The sequence below is a fragment of the Panthera onca genome, chromosome E2 (assembly GCF_046562875.1).
Source record: "Panthera onca isolate mPanOnc1 chromosome E2, mPanOnc1 haplotype 2, whole genome shotgun sequence".
NCBI classification, from domain to species: Eukaryota; Metazoa; Chordata; class Mammalia; order Carnivora; family Felidae; genus Panthera; species Panthera onca.
The window spans coordinates 51,076,554-51,097,225 of record NC_138353.1 but is presented as its reverse complement, the minus strand read 5'-3'; the positions used below and the strand labels follow the sequence as shown (position 1 = coordinate 51,097,225).

Here is a 20,672-nt window from a genome sequence, read left to right as displayed (position 1 = left end):
TTTGTTCACAGTTTAGGATCAACTGGAATAAAACATAGACAAGTCGGACAATAAATAATCAGAATACGAGCTCAATGACTGACAAAGCTGGATTGGAGATCGTGGCGAATGGGGCTTTCTGTTCTTTCTCTTCCGTGTCCCAACCTCCTACGTGGCAGCAGGTGGAGAGCACACTCTAGAAAGCTGAGTGTGTTCAGAAATGGGAGGCGAGCTGGAGAGTAGGTCGGGTCCACGTCGGAAGAGTCTTGATACCCATGTGGGGTGCGTGTGTCCGTGAGTGTGGCACACGGACACATATGCACATTCATAAGAACGTGTTAGGTGCATTTACGAGTGTCCCTAACGCCGGCGATATGATCAGTGTCGAGAAGATGCCTTCATCAACTCTTTAAGGAAATTGCCAGAATGTAAAACTTGGATCAGAGATGGCAAATAAGTTTTATCTAATCTGGAGCTCGTTGCTGAGCAGTGGGTGCCTACCCAAGGCCTATACTTAGGAAAGAAAGAAAAGAAAGGGAAATCCTTGATTGATGGGTCATGCCCACCATGGATACAAGAAGGGACACGGTGTGTTGTATACGTTATTTCCGTTCTTTTGATGGACTGTATGCACTGCATAGCTTGTGACAGTGTTCGTCTTGCTTGTCCCTCCTTTATTATTGCTTGTGACTCATACTGAGCTCTAGTACTAAAGTTCTTTAATTTTATTTTTAGGCCTCAGTATGGTGGCAAGTTCTGTCCAGGTTCTAGCCGTATATATCAGCTGTGCAATATTAACCCTTGCAGTGAAAATAGCTTGGATTTCCGAGCCCAGCAATGTGCAGAATATAACAGCAAACCTTTCCGTGGATGGTTCTACCAGTGGAAACCCTACACAAAAGTGGAAGGTAATTCGGTCTCTACAGACCTCCAACCACGATGTCTCTCTGTGGACAGTAATGTGAATGAACACACAGGAGAAATTGCTGCCTGTACAAAAGAGTGTCAGTGTTGACATCATCCCCCAGACCCGTCCTGGCCCAGCTTTCCATTCACGTCCATGAGTTTTGTTTATTTTTCCCTACTTTTTTCTTCACAAGACACCCCTTGTCCCCCACATCTGCAGCCAAAGGGTTCGTGTATTTGGAATGTACTTATATTTCTAAACTTACCTTTGGCATGTCAGCAATGAAGTCTCCCGGGGATGTTAATTGAAATTGGTCTGAATTGTCCAGACCAAAAACTCGTGAAATCATATATGCCCTATAGAGACACCATATTCAGCAACTGACATGTCAGACGATTGCACGCTTGGGAAGGCCTATTTGCAGGGTATAAACACACATGCACACACACACACACACACACAGCCATGAATTTAAAATTGTCTCTCTTCTGGGTTCTCAGTACTTATTACTTAAAGTTATGGCTTGTATTTTACTTTTTTATATTAAATTGTTTTTATTTTACCTAAGTATCAAAACATTTATTTTAGTCCCACAAATTTAATGCCTTACATACAAATTTAACGTCTTGCCTCCGCAGACTAAGCTGTCACCCTTCTGGTTATTTGCTTTCTCTTACTTCCATTCACTTGCTTTATCAAAACCCAGCCGTCCTCCCTTGAGAAAGGATAACTGTGAACCCCTCAGTGCACACGTGCAGAATGGGGACACACTGAATTTTGTGACAGTTCGTGGGAACTAAACTCGAGGGATGTAGCTGAGCAAAAGCTCGAGATGAACCTGTGTTATCGGTTACAATAGAGAAGGGAGCAGAGTCAGAGACAACACACAACACGTAGCAAATCAAAGGAGAGGGTAGTGGCACTTTGCTCAGCATCAGTTCAACCATTGCAGGAGCGCTGACATGGTCCTGGGTCATGACTGTTTGTCCAAAAGCCCAGGTGGAGATGGACGTGAAAATTCTGAAATCTGTGCCTTGGGAGGAAGCAACGAGCAATCTGTACACGTTTTTTTTAAAAAATAGAAACTCAGCATTTATGGCAGTGTCCAGGGTTTTAAACTGCACTAAGAGATATGTACAACCTTTATTAATGAGTTTTAAACCGTTTTTGAAAGTTACACTCAATGGTACACCTCTTTCGTGTTTTCTGGAATAAATGTGTGCCTGCAAAGTTAGCTTGTCTAAGGGCCGTTTCATTTTCTCTTGGCCTTCAGTGATAAGGCTGGGAATACATTCGTTTGACAAAGAATTCTCCAGTGGAATAATCTGGAAGCTTGCCAAGGGCAAGGAAAAAGTAACTAGTTCCCTACAAAAATTCAGAGATAATAACTAGAAGGGGATTTAGATTTATTTGAAATCGCTTCAGAGGACAGACTTAATTCAAGGGCTAAGAACTTACTAGACGTAGTACCTCCCCCGGGAGGCCTCTGTGGCTAGCCTACCCAGAATATCCTTCCTTCTTGTCATCCTCTGAATCCTTAACCTGCTGGATTCTTCATAGCTCTTACTTGTGCATGAGCTTATATTATATAATCACTTTTTCATTATCTTTCTCCCCACGAGAATTTACATTCCGTGGGATGAAGCCTTGGTCCATTTTGAGCATGCTTGTATCTCCAGCATCTGAGAATAGCCCTTGCCACATGCTTGTCACTTCCAGAATGAATGAGTGAAGACATAAATCCCAACTGTCCGTAATGGATGTATCTCCCCTTCATGAGTCGTAGGCTCTCCTTCACTGGAGGCCTCCTACCAGGGACTGAGTTATTATCTAGGAGGGGCTCTGCACACAGGTTCCCGGGGACAGTTGGGTAGAATACAGTAAGGTGTTCTCCAATCCAGCCTTTGAAGATTGATTTTCTCTTGGTTGTATACTCCCGTGGTTCCCTGTTTCTCACGTGTGGCTCTTTCCTCCAGACTCTCTTGTCCTTCCTTTCACTTGCCCTTCTGTTCTTTGCTTTGTCTTCTTGGGTATTCCTTGGTCATTCCCACAATGCGCCTTTCGTTCAAATTCAGTGTTTATGGAACGTGTTTTGTTATCACCCTTTAAATAGGTTCTGTGTCGAGTACATGAGGAGAAAGTTAACCGGCTAATTATTTTTTTATATTTATTTATTTTGAGAGAGAGAGAATCCCAAGCAGGCTCCACACTGAAAGCATGGAGCCTGATGTGGGGTTTGAACTCACGAACTGTGAGATCATGACCTGAGTTGAAATCAAGAGTCGGGACCTTAACTGACTGAGCCACCCAGGTGCCCCAAGCAAGTAAATCTAACCTGTAAAATAATTTTTAAATTTCTTTTATGTTTTTATTTTATTTTTGAGAGAGAGACAGAGTGCGAACAGGGGAGGGGCAGAGAGAGAGGGAAACACAGAATCCGAACACATGGGTGTACATGCATGAATGCACGTGTACGTGGCTTTTAAAAACCTGCATCCTGTTTACAGTTCATGTAAAACTGCTTTAACACACAATGTAACTTTTATTGACTCTAAAGTGCCTGGGAAGTTTCTGGTATCACAGGCAAGAAGAAAAAAATTTACTGTGTTTCTACAGAGCTTGCTATCAGAAAGGAATTACGCCAGTTTCCCAAATACAGGCTCTGAGCTGTCAGCACAGAGCCTGATGTGGGGCTCTAACTCACAGACCGTGAGATCATGCCCTGAGCCGAAGTTGGACACTTAACCAACTGAGCCACCCAGACACCCCACCTGTAAAATATTTTTTGGTTTCAAAGCTTTTCACTCATTTAATCACAGCCTTATTAAGTAAGGAGCCTGCCATTTTATTCACTCACTCACAGATGTTTACTGAGCATTTATGGCACAGGAGCCATTCTGCTAGATGCGGGGGCACAACGTTGACTTAAGCAGGGACCCAGCCTGGGGTCTCTGCTTCTTCTCCTTCTAATGTGTACTAAGAATCAGGAAAGACCGACCCTGATTTAAAGGTCTTGTGACAATTCAGCAGTTTGGGAAGAACAAGGGAAGATTCTAAATAAATGCAGGCAGTCTTTGTCTTCCAGTAGTGAGACTTTTTTCCTGCTTTGTTTCCAGTAGACTAGTTCACAGACTTGCCCAGGAGCTTGTGCAGGGAAAAACAGAACTTTCTAGAGCTTGTCAATTCCTGGGCATGATGGAGAAAAGAAAGGGTATAGATATGTCTTCCACAATCTCATGTACAAAAATTAGGAGGTATTTAATAAGGCTATTAAAAGAAATTTCTAGGGGCATCTGGGTGGCTCACTTAAGCATCCAACTCTTGGTTTTGCCTCTCGTCATGATCTCACGCTCCCTGAGATTGAGCCCCTCATTGGGCTCTGCACTGACAGAATGGAACCTGCTTGGGATTCTCTCTCCCCCTCTCGCTCTGCCCCTCCCCCGCTTGCGTGTGCTCGCATGCTCTCCCTCTGTCTGTCTGTCTGTCTCTCTCTCTCTCAAAATACATTTAAAAAAAACCTTAAAATTAAAAAAGAAACTTCTAGGTAAAGGAGAGACTTTTAGCCCACCCACACATCTGCATACTTGGATCACATTAATCTAACTGCTTTCGCATCGAAGTTTGGACTTTGTTCCTGAGAGGTTCTGTGATGCACAGCTATTTGAAAACTGTTTACACGTTTGTTGTGCAGCTGTCGTCAGGGCTTTCGTGTGCTGTCGCCCACGCAGTCTCCTGTGAGAAATGTCATCTGGCCGTGCTGGCCAAGAAGAACGATTTGTATTTGGGAAATTGGCATAATTCCTTTCCGATAGCAAGAGCTCTGTAGAAACACAGTAAATTTTTTTTTCTTCTTGCCTGTGATACCAGAAACTTCCCAGGCACTTTGGAGTCAATAAAAGTTACATTTTTTGGCCTTTAGGTTCAGTTTGTTTCCTCCTCATTTTTATGACATGGTTATTCTCTGTATGTTTTATAAACATGAACCATATGTCTTTTTTGTTGTTGTTGTTCCCCAAAGTGCCCAAGCTTTTTTCTCAATAAATATCTAAAGTAATCCATGTCTTAAGTCAAGGTCAGCAAACAATGGCTTGAGGGACAAATCTGACCTGTTTTCTTTTTTTTAAATAAAGTTTTATTGGAACACAGAAACACTCCTCCATTTTTATATCGTCCATAGTGGACCCTAAGTCCTGGAAAGCCTGAGATATTTGCTAACTGATGAGGGTAGCTGTACAACCCACCCGTCACGTGTATTGTGGCTCTTACCAAGGATTAGAAAAATAAAATGGTTGTGTGTGAAAGCAGTTTTACATGAATTGTAAATGGGATTCAGGTTTTTAAAAGCCACGTAGACGTGCATTCGTGCGTGCACACCCATACCCACATGCAAAATCGTAACATTGACCATTTCAGTCACGGTCGCTTTCTAAATATATGTAATGTACCCTTTTTGGTCATCATGTCATTTTCCGGTGATTTCCTCCTGATCACGTCCTGTCCTGCTGTCTTTGCTTCTAGAGGCAGATCGATGTAAACTGTACTGCAAGGCTGAGAACTTTGAATTTTTTTTCGCAATGTCTGGCAAGGTGAAAGACGGAACTCCTTGCTCCCCAAACAAACGCGACGTTTGTATTGATGGGATCTGTGAAGTAAGCGAACATTTCTACTTTGGGACGTGTGGTCACGCTTGTGTTTCCTCATACCAAACGTGTACCGTGAGAAGTGATACAAGAGATTCTGTGCCTGGAGAAAAGGCGGCGTGGGGACAAGGGCTCTGTTGGCAAATCAGAACTGAGGACTGTCTCCAATGTCCCCACTTACTCTCTGCGAGACCCCGTCAGACATTTTTAGTTCCTTCCTCTTCACTCCGTCCCCACGTGTATGCAATGGAGATGATGACATACCTTGCTACACCCAGTAGTCGCAACAATTAAATAAGAATATAGATAATAGTAAACTTGCCCAGCATGTTTGCTAAGTATGTTTTTTGTTATGTGGTTAGAGCCCCACAGATGTGTTATGAAACAGTACTCGTATTTACGGCCAGTTAGTCTGCCTTTTAATTCCATCGTGAGCCTCTGTGTGTGTGTGTGTGTGTGTGTTCTTTGGGGGGATTGAGTGGGGAGGGGTGGGGGTCATGCAGGTGGCCCAGCATTGTTATGTTTCAGCAGCAGAGCTCACTTGCCAGTGACTTTTTATTCCAGTTTTCCAAATGAAGAGACTAAGCAAGCTTTAGATGAGTTCTAGAACTTCCCTAGTCCTACCTCTGGTCAAGGCAGAGGAAGGATTGGAACCCCCGGTCAAACTTGAGACTCTGCTTTTAACCCTAAAACTGTACTCGCTTTCTGATTTTCTTAAGAGAAAAAAACAGGGACCCATGTACATACGTCTTGGTTATTCTTACCCACGGGCTTTTCTGATCCTTGATTTTCGCACTTTATCTATTTATTTATTTTTGTCACAGCCAGTGGGATGCGACCATGAACTGGGCTCTAACGCAGTTTTGGACGCGTGTGGTGTTTGCAAAGGGGATAATTCAACTTGCAAGTTTTATAAAGGCCTGTACCTCAACCAGCACAAGGCAAATGGTAAGAGACGCCTGCTGTTTCGTGGCCGTGGCTTTGCCGCTGAGCACGTTTGAGTCAAGCTGGGTATGGTCGAGCCATGCACCAGCTCGCCTGACATACAGAGGACGATGTCTCAGACACGTTGCAAGGACAGCAGAGGTGGTTTCTCGGGGCGAGGGGTTCGGCCAACACGTCCGACTCAGAGGCGTGTCACACAGATGCCTTTCTACCTGGCAGTCCGTCCCACGTTCTCCCCGCCTTTGTTACACAAAGGACTCCTTTTGAAGCTTCCGATTCAGGATGTGACCCCTGAGCCGCACTCACAACGTTACATGAATACCCAAAGCACTTCTCCAAATGAATCTTGAGTAAAATGAAACGCAGAGTGCTCTGTCCTGAACATCACTACCTTCTCCCAGGTAGATGGAAAATAGAAAGCGTTCTTGGATTTTGTGGCCTTGGTTGTTCTGGAAAGGAGAAGAGCGTCCCTGCTGTCCACACACAGGTCCTTGGGGAAGGAACATACACTTGCTCTCTGGTGTTCCTTCCCCTGAGAAAGTGACATCACTGATGGTTTGCACTTCGTAGAGCGGGAACGAATGTGCACTCGTGGTGCCCCCGCCCCGCTCTAGAAGAGTGGACATCACCACATCTCTGAGCATCTTGGCCCCGTTGCTGCAGTGTGCAACGTGGAAAACAGCAATGTTCTGTTCTTCCCGTTTAGAATATTATCCTGTAGTCACCGTGCCAGCGGGGGCCCGAAGCATCGAGGTCCAGGAGCTACAGCCCTCCGCTGGTTACCTGGCAGTCAGAAGCCTCGGTCAGAAGTATTACCTCACGGGGGGCTGGAGCATCGACTGGCCTGGGGAGTTCACCTTCGCTGGGACCGTGTTTGAGTACCAGCGGGCCTTCAACCACCCGGAACGTCTGTATGCGCCAGGACCTACCAACGAGACGCTGGTCTTTGAAGTAAGCACCTTCTGTTTGTTCACTTCTCGGTGCCTCTCGCTGTGTTGGTAGTGATGGCCCGCTCTGAGCTAGCTCGAGGAATGCCCCTTCTCGTGCAGATCTGTTTCCTCGTGAGCCAACTCGCCAAGTGCCAAGAGGAACAGACGGCAGCTCGTATTTTGGCAAAGAGGGTGGGAATCTGATGGGTCTCCAAGACAGGGTGCCGGTTTTCACATTGAGGTGCCAGCTTCTCAGCCCTGCACTTGACCGCCATGAACGTTAGGGAGTAGAGGAGGAATGCCCTTGAGATAATCCCATGTTGTCTGTATCTGCCGTTTGGATAAGCCTCTTGCCCCTATTCACCGCATAGGTCCACTGGCCTAGGAGGTGGAATGATCTAGTGGAAAGAACACTTGCCTGAATGCCAAGAAAGTTTTTTATAGCTAGTTTTGCGGTGTGTTTATTTTTGAGAGAGAGAGAGAGTTCAGGGGAGGGGCAGAGAGAGAGAGGGAGACGCTGAATCCAAAGCAGACTTCAAGCTCCGAGCTGTCAGCACAGAGCCTGACGCGGAGCTGGAACTCACAAACCGTAAGATCATGACCTAAGCGGAAGTCAGACACTTCACCGACTGAGCCAACCCGGCGCCCCTGCCAAGAAGGTTTTAATACCAGCAAACCACCTTACTTTGGCAGGCTGTTATTTCCTTAGAGGTAAGAGAAAAACAGTGGACGGATAAAAATCAGCCAGTGTATCTGCTTGTGATTTCTTATAAAGATGATAAGAAATCTCTTCGAGAGATTTGGGGGCGCCTGGGTGGCTCAGTCACTTAAGCTTCTGACTCTTGATTTCAGCTCACATCATGATCTCATGGTTCTGTGGGTTCAAGGCCTGTGTCCCACTCTGCACTAACAGCACAGAACCTGCTTGGGATTCTCTGTCTCTCTCTCTCTCTCTGCCTCTTTCCATCTCTCTCTCTCTCTCTCTCTCTCTCTCTCTCTCTTTCTCTCTCTCTCAAAAAGAAAGAAATAAACATTAAAAATAGAGATTTGGACATCTCTCAAGAGCAGGGAACTTATGGCCTCAGTAGATGCTTGAGTTTGCACCGTGGTTCTAGATGGTGACCATGATTGTTAATTCACTAAAATTCCTATTATCTTGTCACTTGAAATACTAAGTCCTGTCACCTCTGTCTGTATGGTGGGAGGTCCCTCAGAGATCTTGCATCACCTGCTCGGAGAAAAGCCGTAGTTAGGAAAGCGTCTTCCAACCCTCTCAGCTCTTGGATTTCAGACATGAGAGCACGAAGTCTACATCACATTGGACTAAAGTTGGGGTGGTTGGGAGCTCAGCAGCGGATCCAGTCCCCGAAATGACCCTTTCATTAACCCTACTGCATAAGAATGGAATTCTGATTCAAGATTTTTGGGTATTGTTGCAAACCTTTTGTTTGTTCATTTGGATTCGATGTTCTGTTTCTTTTCCATCAAGCATCTGAGCGGGAAACCTCTTTTCCGTCTCTTCAGGAAAGTTCTCTTTTCTTTAGACACGTATGTTTAGCTTGCAAGGTAGGAGTTTTAGAGCAACGACGCTTCATTAGTGTTGCCAAGAGGCCTTTGATCCATCTCTGAGCAAACGTACGCAAACCAAGTTCTGTGGCCACAAAACAACCCGAGTCCGGAAGCGGGCGGGATGCTTCTCACGGCTCCTGCCGAGGGCGATCGGAATAAAGTGCACACATCATTCCGGGTGAGAACTAGGTTTTTTACTGCCTCGTGACAGGTACCCGTTTGTTGTCGTCGTTTCTCTCTCCGGTTTTGTTCGTGAACGCAAAGCTTTTCTAGTAGGTTGGCACGATCCCGCCTGCGACTCAAGGTTTGCCATTACACAGAGATTATTTGCAGAAAGACCACAACAAAGAATAAGGCCAGAAATGATGGGAAGAGCAAAGCAGAATGACAGAGATCCTTCTTTCTTTCATCTCTGGAACCCGAAATACCCCCCTGGCGCTGTCTGCGTTGATCGAATTAACCAGATAATTGACGCATTGTCACTGAACATGAGACCAGCCTGGAGTTGCTATTTGCGTTTACGCTTTGTCTTCAGTTAAACCTGATTCCTTCTCTCCTCCATCCATATTTTGTAGCCCTGCCTAAAACTAAATCTTCGGGGGGTATCCAGCAGGTCCTAAATGTCCCCTGATGGGTAGGAGTTAGCTTTGAGAAATGGAAGAAGGGCCTTAATTGGTGATGGCGTTCTGCAAATTTGGTCCCTCGTCGTTCTCTTTGCACACACAGACACCTCCTTGAAAATAGGTCAAAATGTAAGGAGAACTATTGGCGAGATCTAAACAAAATTAGAAAAACATAAAGTCTTCCCCAGGTTCAACTGGACATGTAGAGTACTTTTTAAATAATTTCCTACTACAATATAAATAGAACAAGAGCTGTGATAATATCTCTGTTAAGACAAGGTTGCGATTTTGCCACAATGCGTTAAGATCACATTTGCTTAGCTGTTGTTGTAGAGTCTTGCTTTATGGACTCATTCTACTTAGAGGTTGAATGAAAGCTTAAATTAACATCTTAGGAATGCGACCTGTCTGGAGACCATGGAGCGGGAAATTCGTATGATTAATTGGATGTGCTTTGCTTGTATTTTAAAGGAGTTAGGGTTTCATTCAAGAGTTGCAACTATGTTAGAAGCTAAAAAAAAAAAAAAAGTCTAGTCACCTAGTATTATGTCTGTTTTATCTTTTCAAAGAATTGGGGTTAATGATTTTAATATTTAAAGTTTACTTTAAATTATAAGTTTAATTATATTTAAATATATAATTTTAATATGTCTTCGGGAGAACATCAAATTTCTGCGCAGTTTTTATCCCATGCTCCTACCTTTCCAAGATCAGGAGAACACAGTGATTTTTGAAATTTAAATCACAATAAGCAATAACATACATTTTCCAAAATGACACCATGTATCAGTATCCAAGTAATCCACGGCTATAGTCTTTAAAGGAAGTTAAGTAAAGTTCACGTGCCTTTCCATACAACTATGGATTGAACCAAAATGAATACTATGGGAGCCAAAAATGTGTTCATTCCAATATAAAAATGTTGAATGTGTTTTAGCAATCCTGTGGGATGCTGGAATCAAAGGGTGGGAACTTCCAAAATGAGAAATGCTGTTCCATCCATCTTAGCAAGTCTAAGTCTGTGAAAGAAAGCACTTTCTCTCCCGGCCTTTTAAAATTCCTAAACGTTCACTAAGTTCTTGTTGATGGCGATGGCACTGGGGGGATAATGTTTCTCTCCTTCGTGTGTATTCATCCGCTCCTCCCAATATCTTAGCTCGTTCCTGTCTTCGACCACCGTGTTGGTATTGTTCTGGATAACTACTTTCAAAGCACTTTTCCTCTGTTCATTTCCATGTCTGTTCTTTTCCATGTCTGATAAGGAGAAAATTAAGCAAACATTCATTGGTTGCCCATTCTGTGCTTAGTCCTGTATGAGGCACTGGAGATACATAAATGGCAAAGACATAAATTATGTGGCTAAAACATATAGTCTGTACAGCGTGTGTGTAAAACGCACAGTCTGTCAAGAGTGAGTTTCGTATGTGGTCGCCATTCTTGTTCGAAGCAGCATGGTTTAGAACAGGGAACATCTAAATAGTTGGCTCCCCCTTGCCTGTGTCACTTGGCGTGAGTCACTTCAACTGTTGCGGGTCCTAATGATTTCCCCAGGCTATCTTTTCCCCTGTGTCCTGCGGCACTTTCCCGAAGGGCTCTTATAGCAGCTCAGACCTCAGGGTAGCAGAAAAATGACTTGCCTACTTTTTGTAGCCTCCCACACCGGCACAATACCTGGGACATGGTCGCTGCTCAAAAAACTGTCTCTTGAATAAATGACATCCGGTGATAAAATGTATTCATTCGTGTACAAAGAACCTGCTTTCGAAGCTGAGAAGTCCTGCACGGAGGTGACGAATGAAACAAACGAGAAATGCGTTGGGTCACTATGTTGTACTCCTGAAATTAATGACCCACAGCCTGGGTCAGCTATATATGCAAATCGTCGTCATCATAGTAATAACAGCAATACAAGTGAAAGGAGAGCTCTCTGAGCAAAGTCCGGAGTGGCAGGCTGTGAGGCCAGACTTCTCCTCCCCCATTTCAGCCCTTCTGCCCCAAACCACGGTCTGTAATCCAGAGTTCTCTGAAGAGGCCTAAACTTCTGCAGTAGACATTTTAAAAACCACTAGGTCTCATCATCTCTTAGGACCAGCCTTAAAACCGTATGGCTGAAAGTTAAGTACAGTGAATAGCATTTAAAGTATTGAAATTGGATCTCCTAAATTGCATTTGAGGGATCAATATGCTTTTTTAAATGCTTGCCTCTCCCGGAGGAATGATTCGCACCTAAGACGTTGCTGCCCAGTTCGCAGCAGATTGAGCTTCACTTGGGAGGGGAGCGACTTGCCTGCCCTTCCAGGGGGGTGGATTTGCCAGATCTTTCCACCCATTTCTGGGCCTTGCCTAGAGCAAGGCAAGGGTAAGGCAGTCCTGGAAATAATTGACTGCTGTCAGTTAACCTCAAGAACTAAGCGCACGGCCTGACACCAAATAAAAGTGTCTTCTGCGTCTGGTTATTTTTACATGTCAAAACCTTCTAGAATGTCTTCATAGGGAAGCTCACTTTAAACTAAATGGAAAACAGACCTTCCCTTCTATCACTGAGTCACCCGATTTTAAAACGCGGTCTCTGTTACTAGCCTTCACTCTCCTTGGAACCTGGAGTCTACATGTTTCAACATTGGCAACAGGTGGATGTCAATTTAACCAGTGCCGGCCCCATTGATTTCCTCGGTGGCCAGGGGAAATTCCTAAGGGTAATCAAGGATTTATAGGATTGTCTTCGGTCTTAAATTTTTAAGGCATTATTTAAGCCCATCAATCAAGTTTTTATTTTGAAGCGCATGCATACATATCCATGTAAATGACTTGAAGAAAAGGAGCTAACTTTCATGAGCCTGTATTATGTTTCTGCACAGCCCAGGGAAAAACGACTCATACACACACGCACACACCCCAGCACAGAAAGAAATCAATATTGATTTGGCAATCAGACGCTTTCTGAGATCACTACAGAGATGGTTATTATAAACTAGATAATTTCCACATATTTCTGTTAGTCAGCTTTTTCCCCACAACGTAAGTCTGGCATAAAGTCCAAAGAATTTCTCATTGAACTAGTGTGCTCGTTAGTCATTTGAAGGACTGAAAAGTCAGTTTATTTTTTAAGTCTTGAGGATACTATGTATGGACCTCACTGCATTATGTTGATTTGATTGGCTTTGAGAACACGAGGAAAGCTAAATATGTGTTACTTCTGTACCCCACACAGCTAGATTTTGTGTGTGTGTGTGTGTGTGTGTGTGTGTGTGTGTGTGGTGTAAGGAATTACATTTTGAACTGGCAGAAATGTGAAAGCTGAACATCAGAGTTGAAATTTACACAGCCTTTGTTGAAAAATAGTCATTTAATCTGAAGTACACAGACCCATGTCAAGCTTCTTGAGTAAAGCTGAAAACTTCATGTTTTTCCATGTTGAGATTGAGATATAGGTAATTTAAGGTCACTGACTTTGTTCTTTTTTTTTTTTTTTAATGTTTATTTACTTTTGAGAGAGAGCGCGCGCGCGCGCGCGCACGAGTGGGGGAGGGGCAGAGAGAGAGGGAGACACAGAATCCGAAGCAGGCTCCAGGCTCCGAGCTGTCAGCACACATGGGGCTCGAACTCACAGACCGTGGGATCATGACCTGTGCCCAAGTCGGACGCTTAGCCGACTGAGCCACCCAGGTGCCCCACACTGACTTCGTTCTTTGTTTAAGCAACTGTGCAAAAGGCCGGTTCAGCATCCAGTTTTAAGAGGCCTTGGCAAATGAGAATTAAAAACAAGGGTGCCTGGGTGCCTCAGTCGGTTAAGCCTCCGACTCTTGATCTCAGCGCAAGTCATGATCTCAGGGTCGTGAGTTCAAGTCCCACGGTGGGCTTTGCACTGGGTGTGAAGTCTACTTAAAAAAAAGTTAAACACAGAAAGTTATTTTTTCATGAGATGTCCCCTTACAGACGACACATTCTTTAGAAATGACTGAAGGTGAGATTTTTTTTTGCTCCCTCCTCCTGTCCTTCCCCTCTCCCCCTTACTCCTCTACTTCCTTCTTGCTTTTCTACTTCCTGTCTCTCTCCTTGTCTCTTTCTCCAGCTCCCTGTGTCTCTGTCTCTCTCCCCTCCCCCCTCCCCCCAACAACCACCAAGTCCTATTCTCTATCAAGCTGCCATGCGGTCAGAGGGAAGGTGCGGAAATTCATCAGGAGTGTTTCATTATAAAGTAACTTCCTCTCGGTCTGATAAACAGCGACTCGGGATGACGTGGTCACACGGGTTGCTACTTGAAGACTGAAAGATGATCACCTTTGTTTTTACAGCATTCATTCCTTTTGTAAAAGGCCTTAAAAGCTCTCTTTTATGTTGAGGACTTCTTCCATGTGAAGTGGTACGAGGGGGCGTTTAACTCTTGGGAAGCCCGTTGCATTTAATAGCGTAACCGGGGGAGAGTCTGGCCGCTGACCACAGCAGCAGCCTTTGGAATGACAGGAAGTGAGAAACAGGTTAACCCCAGGCCAGTTTCAAGGCAGAAAAAGACATCCAAAGAAAATTACTATAATCAACAACTTCCTCCACACTTTGGCAAGAGGAGATGACAGGGTGGCGGGGACCAGGTGGGCAAGCACATTGATCAGTGACACGATGGCCTGTGAGCCCCACCGGCAGACTCTTCCCTTCGCATCCAGCTCCTTTCTTGTGACCCCGCCATCTGAATTCTCCCCACGGGAACGGGGCCAGCCTGAGTAAAGATGTGCCTCGAGATAAAACCAGGGTTGGGGAGAGGAGATTAGCCAAGTAGCACGGACTGAGTGAAGACACAAAACACAAAAGAGGCAAAGGCGGAATGGAGAATTAATTCGGAACAGATGATACGGACCTCAGACTCCAGAGGACGATTCAGAGGTCCTTTTGTGATGCCACATCATTTGTCTAGATGTTTGCCGTTTGCCATTTGAAGTGTGGACCTCCCGTTAATTCATGGCAAATACTTGTGTGACAGGTTGGAGAACACTATTTCTTTCTCTTCATTAAACTCCGAGGAATGCTGGCAGGTTGAATTAGAAGTGTGGTCGAGGCTCCGAGGGTCCGCCCACACCTTTGAAGCTGCCTCATAGATGTTTTTCTCAGTCCCCATCAGGGTCTGTGCCTTACTGCCTCTTGTCGGAGGCAAGTCACATCACAGCAGTGACCATACCTGGTTGTGTTCTTCCAGCTTTGAAGCAAACGGGAAGACAAAGACAGCGAACGGGCTGAGTTGGGACGTCCCAAGTTCTTCCAGCAATCACAGGACCTTGCGAACACATCAGTCCACACCACACAAGCTGTCCCTTCTCTGAGCCGTCACTCCACGTATAACGTGTGGTGCCAGTCGTGGCTTCTCAGCAAGGGCCAGTCTACACAGCATGTTGTATTTCAGTTGCTAAAACAGCAGGTTCAGTGAGACATCTAAATAAACACAGGGGAAAGTGGATTGAAGAGATTAAGAATCGCATATGCTTAAACCAGACATTGGCGCACTCAAGAAATCCAAGTTCCGGGTTCGAACCCCAAGCGCAACGTAAATGCTGTGGCATCCTGTCGAATCCCGGTGATGAGTATTACCCACGGCTCCTACAGTTTTTAGAATTTTATTATTATTTTTTAATGTCTGTTTATTTTTGAGAGAGAGAGAGACAGTGCGTGAGCCAGGGAGGGACAGAGAGGAAGACGCAGAATCTGAAGCAGGCTTCAGGCTCCGAGCTGTCAGCCTAGAGCCCGATGTGGGGCTCGAACTCAAGAACTGTGAGTTGATGACCTGAGCTGCAGTCGAACACTTACCTCACTGAGCCACCCAGACGCCCCAGATTTTAGAATTCATAGTAAGGTCCTAGACATTGTGTTCCAGAGTTTGAGAGACAGTGTTGTAAGAGATAAGATGTCAAGTTTTGGAGTCAGACAGTATCAGAGACTTGAGTCCACGGTTGCTGCTTAACTAGCTAGAGACCCTGTAATGGGTTTATTTATTCATAGTGCCAGGGTAAGACTAGCCCTCAGCTTCCTGGTGATATTGTGATCGACTGTAGATGATACACGTGCAATCCTTTGGCAACAATAACTATCATAAGCATCCCTGTTCTTGTTTTTAAAGCAATCAGACACGTTTGGAGGATAAGAAACTAGCTTTCTAGCTTGCATTAATTAAAAAGCCAGTCTTTAAAGCCTATCCATAACTCTGATTTACATGGGAGAAATCAGACAACTTTTTTGTTAGCTTTAATGTAAAAAAAAAAAAACCTTCCATTACAAAAAATGCAAAACGGGTTAAAGGCATTTATCATTTTAACATTAAAAATAGTGGGAGCAAAAACAGGAAAAAAAAAAAAAGAAAACTGCTTACCCAAGATTACTCAATGTGTCCTTTGTTTTAACTTTGTGTGCCTGAGGCAGAAACCGAACCCCCCTCCTGCAGAGGGCAGTTGGTAGAGTCCAGCCTGTCTGTGGTTTTCCAACTTAAGAAGCTGTAAATTTTATAACTCCGCACCCTGCGGTCAAAGCTGCTGAATGTTGTGTCTGAAGTCAGGTGGTTCGTGTGTTAAAGGTAGACATTAAACAGTTCTGAGGACCTGGAAGCAGTTAGGGAGGTTGCTTGCCAGCTGTAAATTAGAGACCCAGTGCCAGTTGGCTGGAAAATTCTCTGGACGAAGTCCAGTTAAGTAGACTGAATCACTGGCGGTCTTTCTAAATTTGTGCATTTAACAGCTTGCCGTACAGCCTGACAGGCGGTGCGGGGCAGCTCGGAAACAGCAGTATCGTGATCTCGTGCCGCGGGCAGGGGGCAGGGGCATCCCCGTGACCGGGAGGGCTTTTGCGTTCTTCACCGGTGCTGCGAACAGTCGGCGACCGCTTTTGACGAGGTCACTGAGGATGGCTTAACATAGACGTGCGTGGCGGGTATGACCATTTTCAAATCACGCCTCGTCCCAGATGCGTTCCTGAGCCTTCACAGGGGCAGTTAGAGTCTCAGCTGTGTGGTTATCACATCACATGCTCTCCAGGTTCTGGGCAGGGAGGTCAGGGGGGACAGGCGGGCAGCCTGTGGTCAAGGGGATGGCCAGGGTCACACTGAGTGCTTCCGTGCTGGCGCACCTGAACAGAGGCCATAGTCTCTACGTAGGAGGGGCGGGTGACGTCACTGTTAGACCACAGGGTCGTTTAGAATTTGGAAGAGCTAAAATTGTGTCTTAAAACTGATGCAGGTGACAGCCTTAAGGTCACAGGCAAAGCTGTCCTCGTGGATGTCGGACCTGCCAAGTCCCCGCTGTCTCGTGCTCGGAAGGGCTCTGTGCTCGGTTCAGTGCTCTCCTATCACCACCTTGAAATTCTTAATAATTTTTCTAAGCAAGGGGCCTTGCATTTTCATTTTGCACTGGGCCCCACAATTTATGTAGCCCTTCTTTAGGGGAGGATGGATTTATTTTTTAAACCAAGTCCTGTCTTTTTGAGAACGGGGTACGAGCAGGGCCAAAGAGATTCTGTTAGGTAGGCAGACAGCCTCTTTCCACGGGACTCTTTGCTGACATCAAACAGTGAGAAGAAGATTCCTGCACATCCTGCTCTTGGTTACTTTTCTCCTCAATACAGGGTAAAGAAAAGGGCAGAGAACACTTTATTGAGAAGCAAATAATATGTTCCAATTGGCAAATACTCGTCTTTCATATACTTGGCCTTGGTGTCTCTCTGTTTAAATAGTCACTGTCTTTCAGAGGCCTTTATGAGCTGATGTTGAACTCTTAGGTCAGCTTTCGGCTGGTTTCTACAAATATTGTCTTTTAGCCTCCGTCGTTGCACATGTGACTCTGTGTGTGAATTTCCAGCTACATCGACATTACAGTCAAGCCTTAAGTCATTTTGTTTTTTTCAAGTTGAGAATCTTTTATTTATTTATGCATTCACTGAATGCATTAGTACGTTGAACAAACAAAATGTAAGTGATACCTCCTACATGCCATATATTATACGGATATAGTCCTATAATCTTGTGAATACTTAAAGTAAGTTGTGTAAGTTATTTTTCTTCTTGTTTTGGCTGGATAAGGAAACTTCGTATTACTTCGTATCCAACCAGGAAATGGATTAGTTGCCTTCTTGGGGTCAAATCTGTTTGCTGCTGTTGTTTTTACATTTAGCTCAAGAATTTTACTCTTCAAGTTAATACTTACTCTTCTCAATCTATTCCAAAAAAGTAGAAAGGGAAGGAACATTTCCAAATTGGTTCTGTGAAGTCAGCATTACCTTGGTACCAAAACCAGATAAAGACTCCACACACAAAAAGGACAACTACAGGCCAAATCTCTGATAGGTATATGCAAAAATCCTCAGTGAAATACTGGCTGACCGAATCCGTTAGTATGTTTAGAATATCATTCACCACGATCAAGTGGGATTTATTCCCGGGATGCCAGGGTGGTTCAATATTTGCAAATCAATCAATGTGACACATAGCAGTAAGAAAAAAGGAAGAACCATATGATCATGTCAATAGACACAGAAAAAGCATGTGACAAAGTACCACATCCATTCATATAACAACCCTCAACAAAGTAGGTTTAGAGGAAACATACCTCAAAATACTAAAGGCCAGATGGGGAAAACCCCTAGCTAACATCATCCTCAAGAGGGAAAAGAACTGTGAACTTTCCTGCTATTGTCAGGAGCAAGACAGGAATGTCCACTTTGATCACTTTTTCTCAACAGAGTCCTGGGAGTCCTAGCTGGAGCAGTCACACAACAAAAAGAAATAAAAGGCATCCAGATCGGGGCTCCTGGGGGGGCTCAGTCAGTTAAGTCCAACTCTTGATTTTGGCTCAGGTCATGATCTCATGGTTCATGGGATCAAGCCCCACATTGATGTAAGCATGGAGCCTGCTTGGATTCTCTCTCTCTCTCACTCGCTCTGTCCCTCCCCAATGTGTGTTCACATGGACACGCTCTCTCTCCTGCGCCCAAAAATGAACATTAAAAAAAAGGCATCCGGATCAGCAAGAAAGAAGTGACATTTTCACTATCTGCAGATGACATGATACCATAGCCAGCAAACCCTAAAGATTCCAGCCAAAAACTGCTAGAACTGACACAGAATCAATGTACAAAAATCTGTTGCTTTTCTATACACCAATAAGGAAGCGGCAGAAAAGAGAAATTAAAGAATCGGTTCCATTTATAATTGGACCAAAAATAATAAGGAATAAACCAAAGAGGTAAAAGGCCTGTACTCTGAGAAGTATAAAACACCGAGGAAAGAAATTCAAGATGACACAAAGGAATGGAAAAACATTCCGTGTTCGTGGATAAGAAGAACAAATATTGTTAAAACGTCAATACTACCCAAAGCAACCTACACACTGAATGTAATCCCTATCAAAATACCAACAGCATTTTTTCACAGAGCCAGAACAGACAATCCTAAAATTTGTATGGAACCACAAAAGACCCTGAATAACCACAGCAATCCTGAAAAAGAAACCAAAAGCTGGAAGCATCACAATTCTGGACTTCAAGCTATATTACAAAGCTGTAGCAATCAAACAGTATGGTACTGGCACAAAAATAGACATATAGACGGACACCTGGGTGGCTCAGTCAGTTAAGCATCCAACTTCGGCTCGGGTCATGATACCACAGTTTGTGAGTTCAAACCCCACGTTGGATTCTGCGCTGACAGCTTGGACCCTGCTTCAGATTCTCTGTCTCTCTGTTGTCTCTCTCTCTCTCTCTCTCTCTCTCTCTCTGCCCCTCTCCTGCTCATTTGCTCTTTCTCAAAAATAAATAAATAAACATTAAAAAAAATAGACACATAGCTCAATGGAACAGAATAGAAAGCCCAGAAATGAACTCACAGTTACATAGTCAATTAATTTTGGACAAAGCAGGAAGAATATCTCATGGGGAAAATCTCTTCAATAAATGGTGCTGGGAAAACCAGACAGCGACATGCAGAAGAATGAAACTGGACCACTTCTTATACCATACACAAAAATAAATTCAAAATTGATGAAAGACCAAAATGTGAGACCTGAAAACATACAAATCCTAGAGGAGAACACAGGCAGTAACTTCTTTGACATCAGCCGTAGCAATTTCTTTCTAGATATGTCTCCTGAAGCAAGGAAAGCAAAAGCAAAAATAGACTAGTGGGACTACCTCAAGATGAAAAGCATCTGCACAGCAAAGGAAATAATCAGCAAAACTAAAGGTATACATATCCTATAAAGAGTTAGTATCTAAAATATACAAGGACCTTATAAAACTCAACCCTTCAAAACCAAATAATCCAATTTTAAAAATGGACAGAAGACGTGAATAGACATTTTCCAAAGAAAATGACCATCCAGATGGTCAACCGACGTGTGGAAAGATGCTCAACGCTCTCATCATCAGGAAAATACAAATCAAAACTACAATGAGATATCACCTCACACCTGTCCAAAGGGCTAAAATCAACCACCCAAGAAACAACGGGGGTTGGTGAGGATGCAGAGAAAAGCTAACCCTCTTGCACAGTTGGTGCGAATGCAAATCGATGCAGCCACTGTGGAAAACAGTATGGAGGTACCTCAAAGAGTTGATAATAGAACTACCTGATGATCCAGCAGTTGTGCTACTATTTACCCAGAGAATACAAAAACACTAATTCAGAGTGTTCCATGCACCCTGACGTTTACAGCAGCATTATCTACAATAGCCAAATTATGGAACAGCCCGAGTGTCCATCGGCTGATGAATGGATCAAGAAGAGGTGGTAAATACATACAATGGAATATTACTCAGCCATCAAAAGAGTGAAATCTTGCCATTCTCAATGACATGGATGGAGCTAGAAAGCATTAAGCTTAGTGAAAGAACTCAGAGAAACAAATACATTATGATTGCACTCATGTGGAATTGAAGAAACAAAACAAATGAGCAAAGGGGGAAAAAAGAGACAAACCAAGAAACAAACTCTTAACTACAGAGAACAAACGGATGGTTACCAGAGTGGAGGTGGGTAGGGGAATGGGTTGAACAAGGTGATGGGGATTGAGGAGTGCACTTGCTGTGATGAGCACTGGGTGATGTATGGAAGCGT

General features: G+C 44.1%; 1 protein-coding gene across 2 annotated transcripts in view; it reads left to right on the top strand.

Moving 5' to 3' along the window:
- The window catches only part of ADAMTS18 (ADAM metallopeptidase with thrombospondin type 1 motif 18), a 140,491-nt gene that overhangs the window by 94,155 nt on the left and 25,664 nt on the right, over nucleotides 1–20,672 (top strand). For both annotated transcript variants that reach the window (XM_060650090.3, XM_060650089.3), the window contains 4 exons: nucleotides 715–887; nucleotides 5,405–5,535; nucleotides 6,351–6,474; nucleotides 7,178–7,422. In XM_060650090.3, the coding sequence (XP_060506073.2) occupies nucleotides 715–887; nucleotides 5,405–5,535; nucleotides 6,351–6,474; nucleotides 7,178–7,422 (673 nt within the window). The remainder of the gene's footprint in view (nucleotides 1–714; nucleotides 888–5,404; nucleotides 5,536–6,350; nucleotides 6,475–7,177; nucleotides 7,423–20,672) is intronic.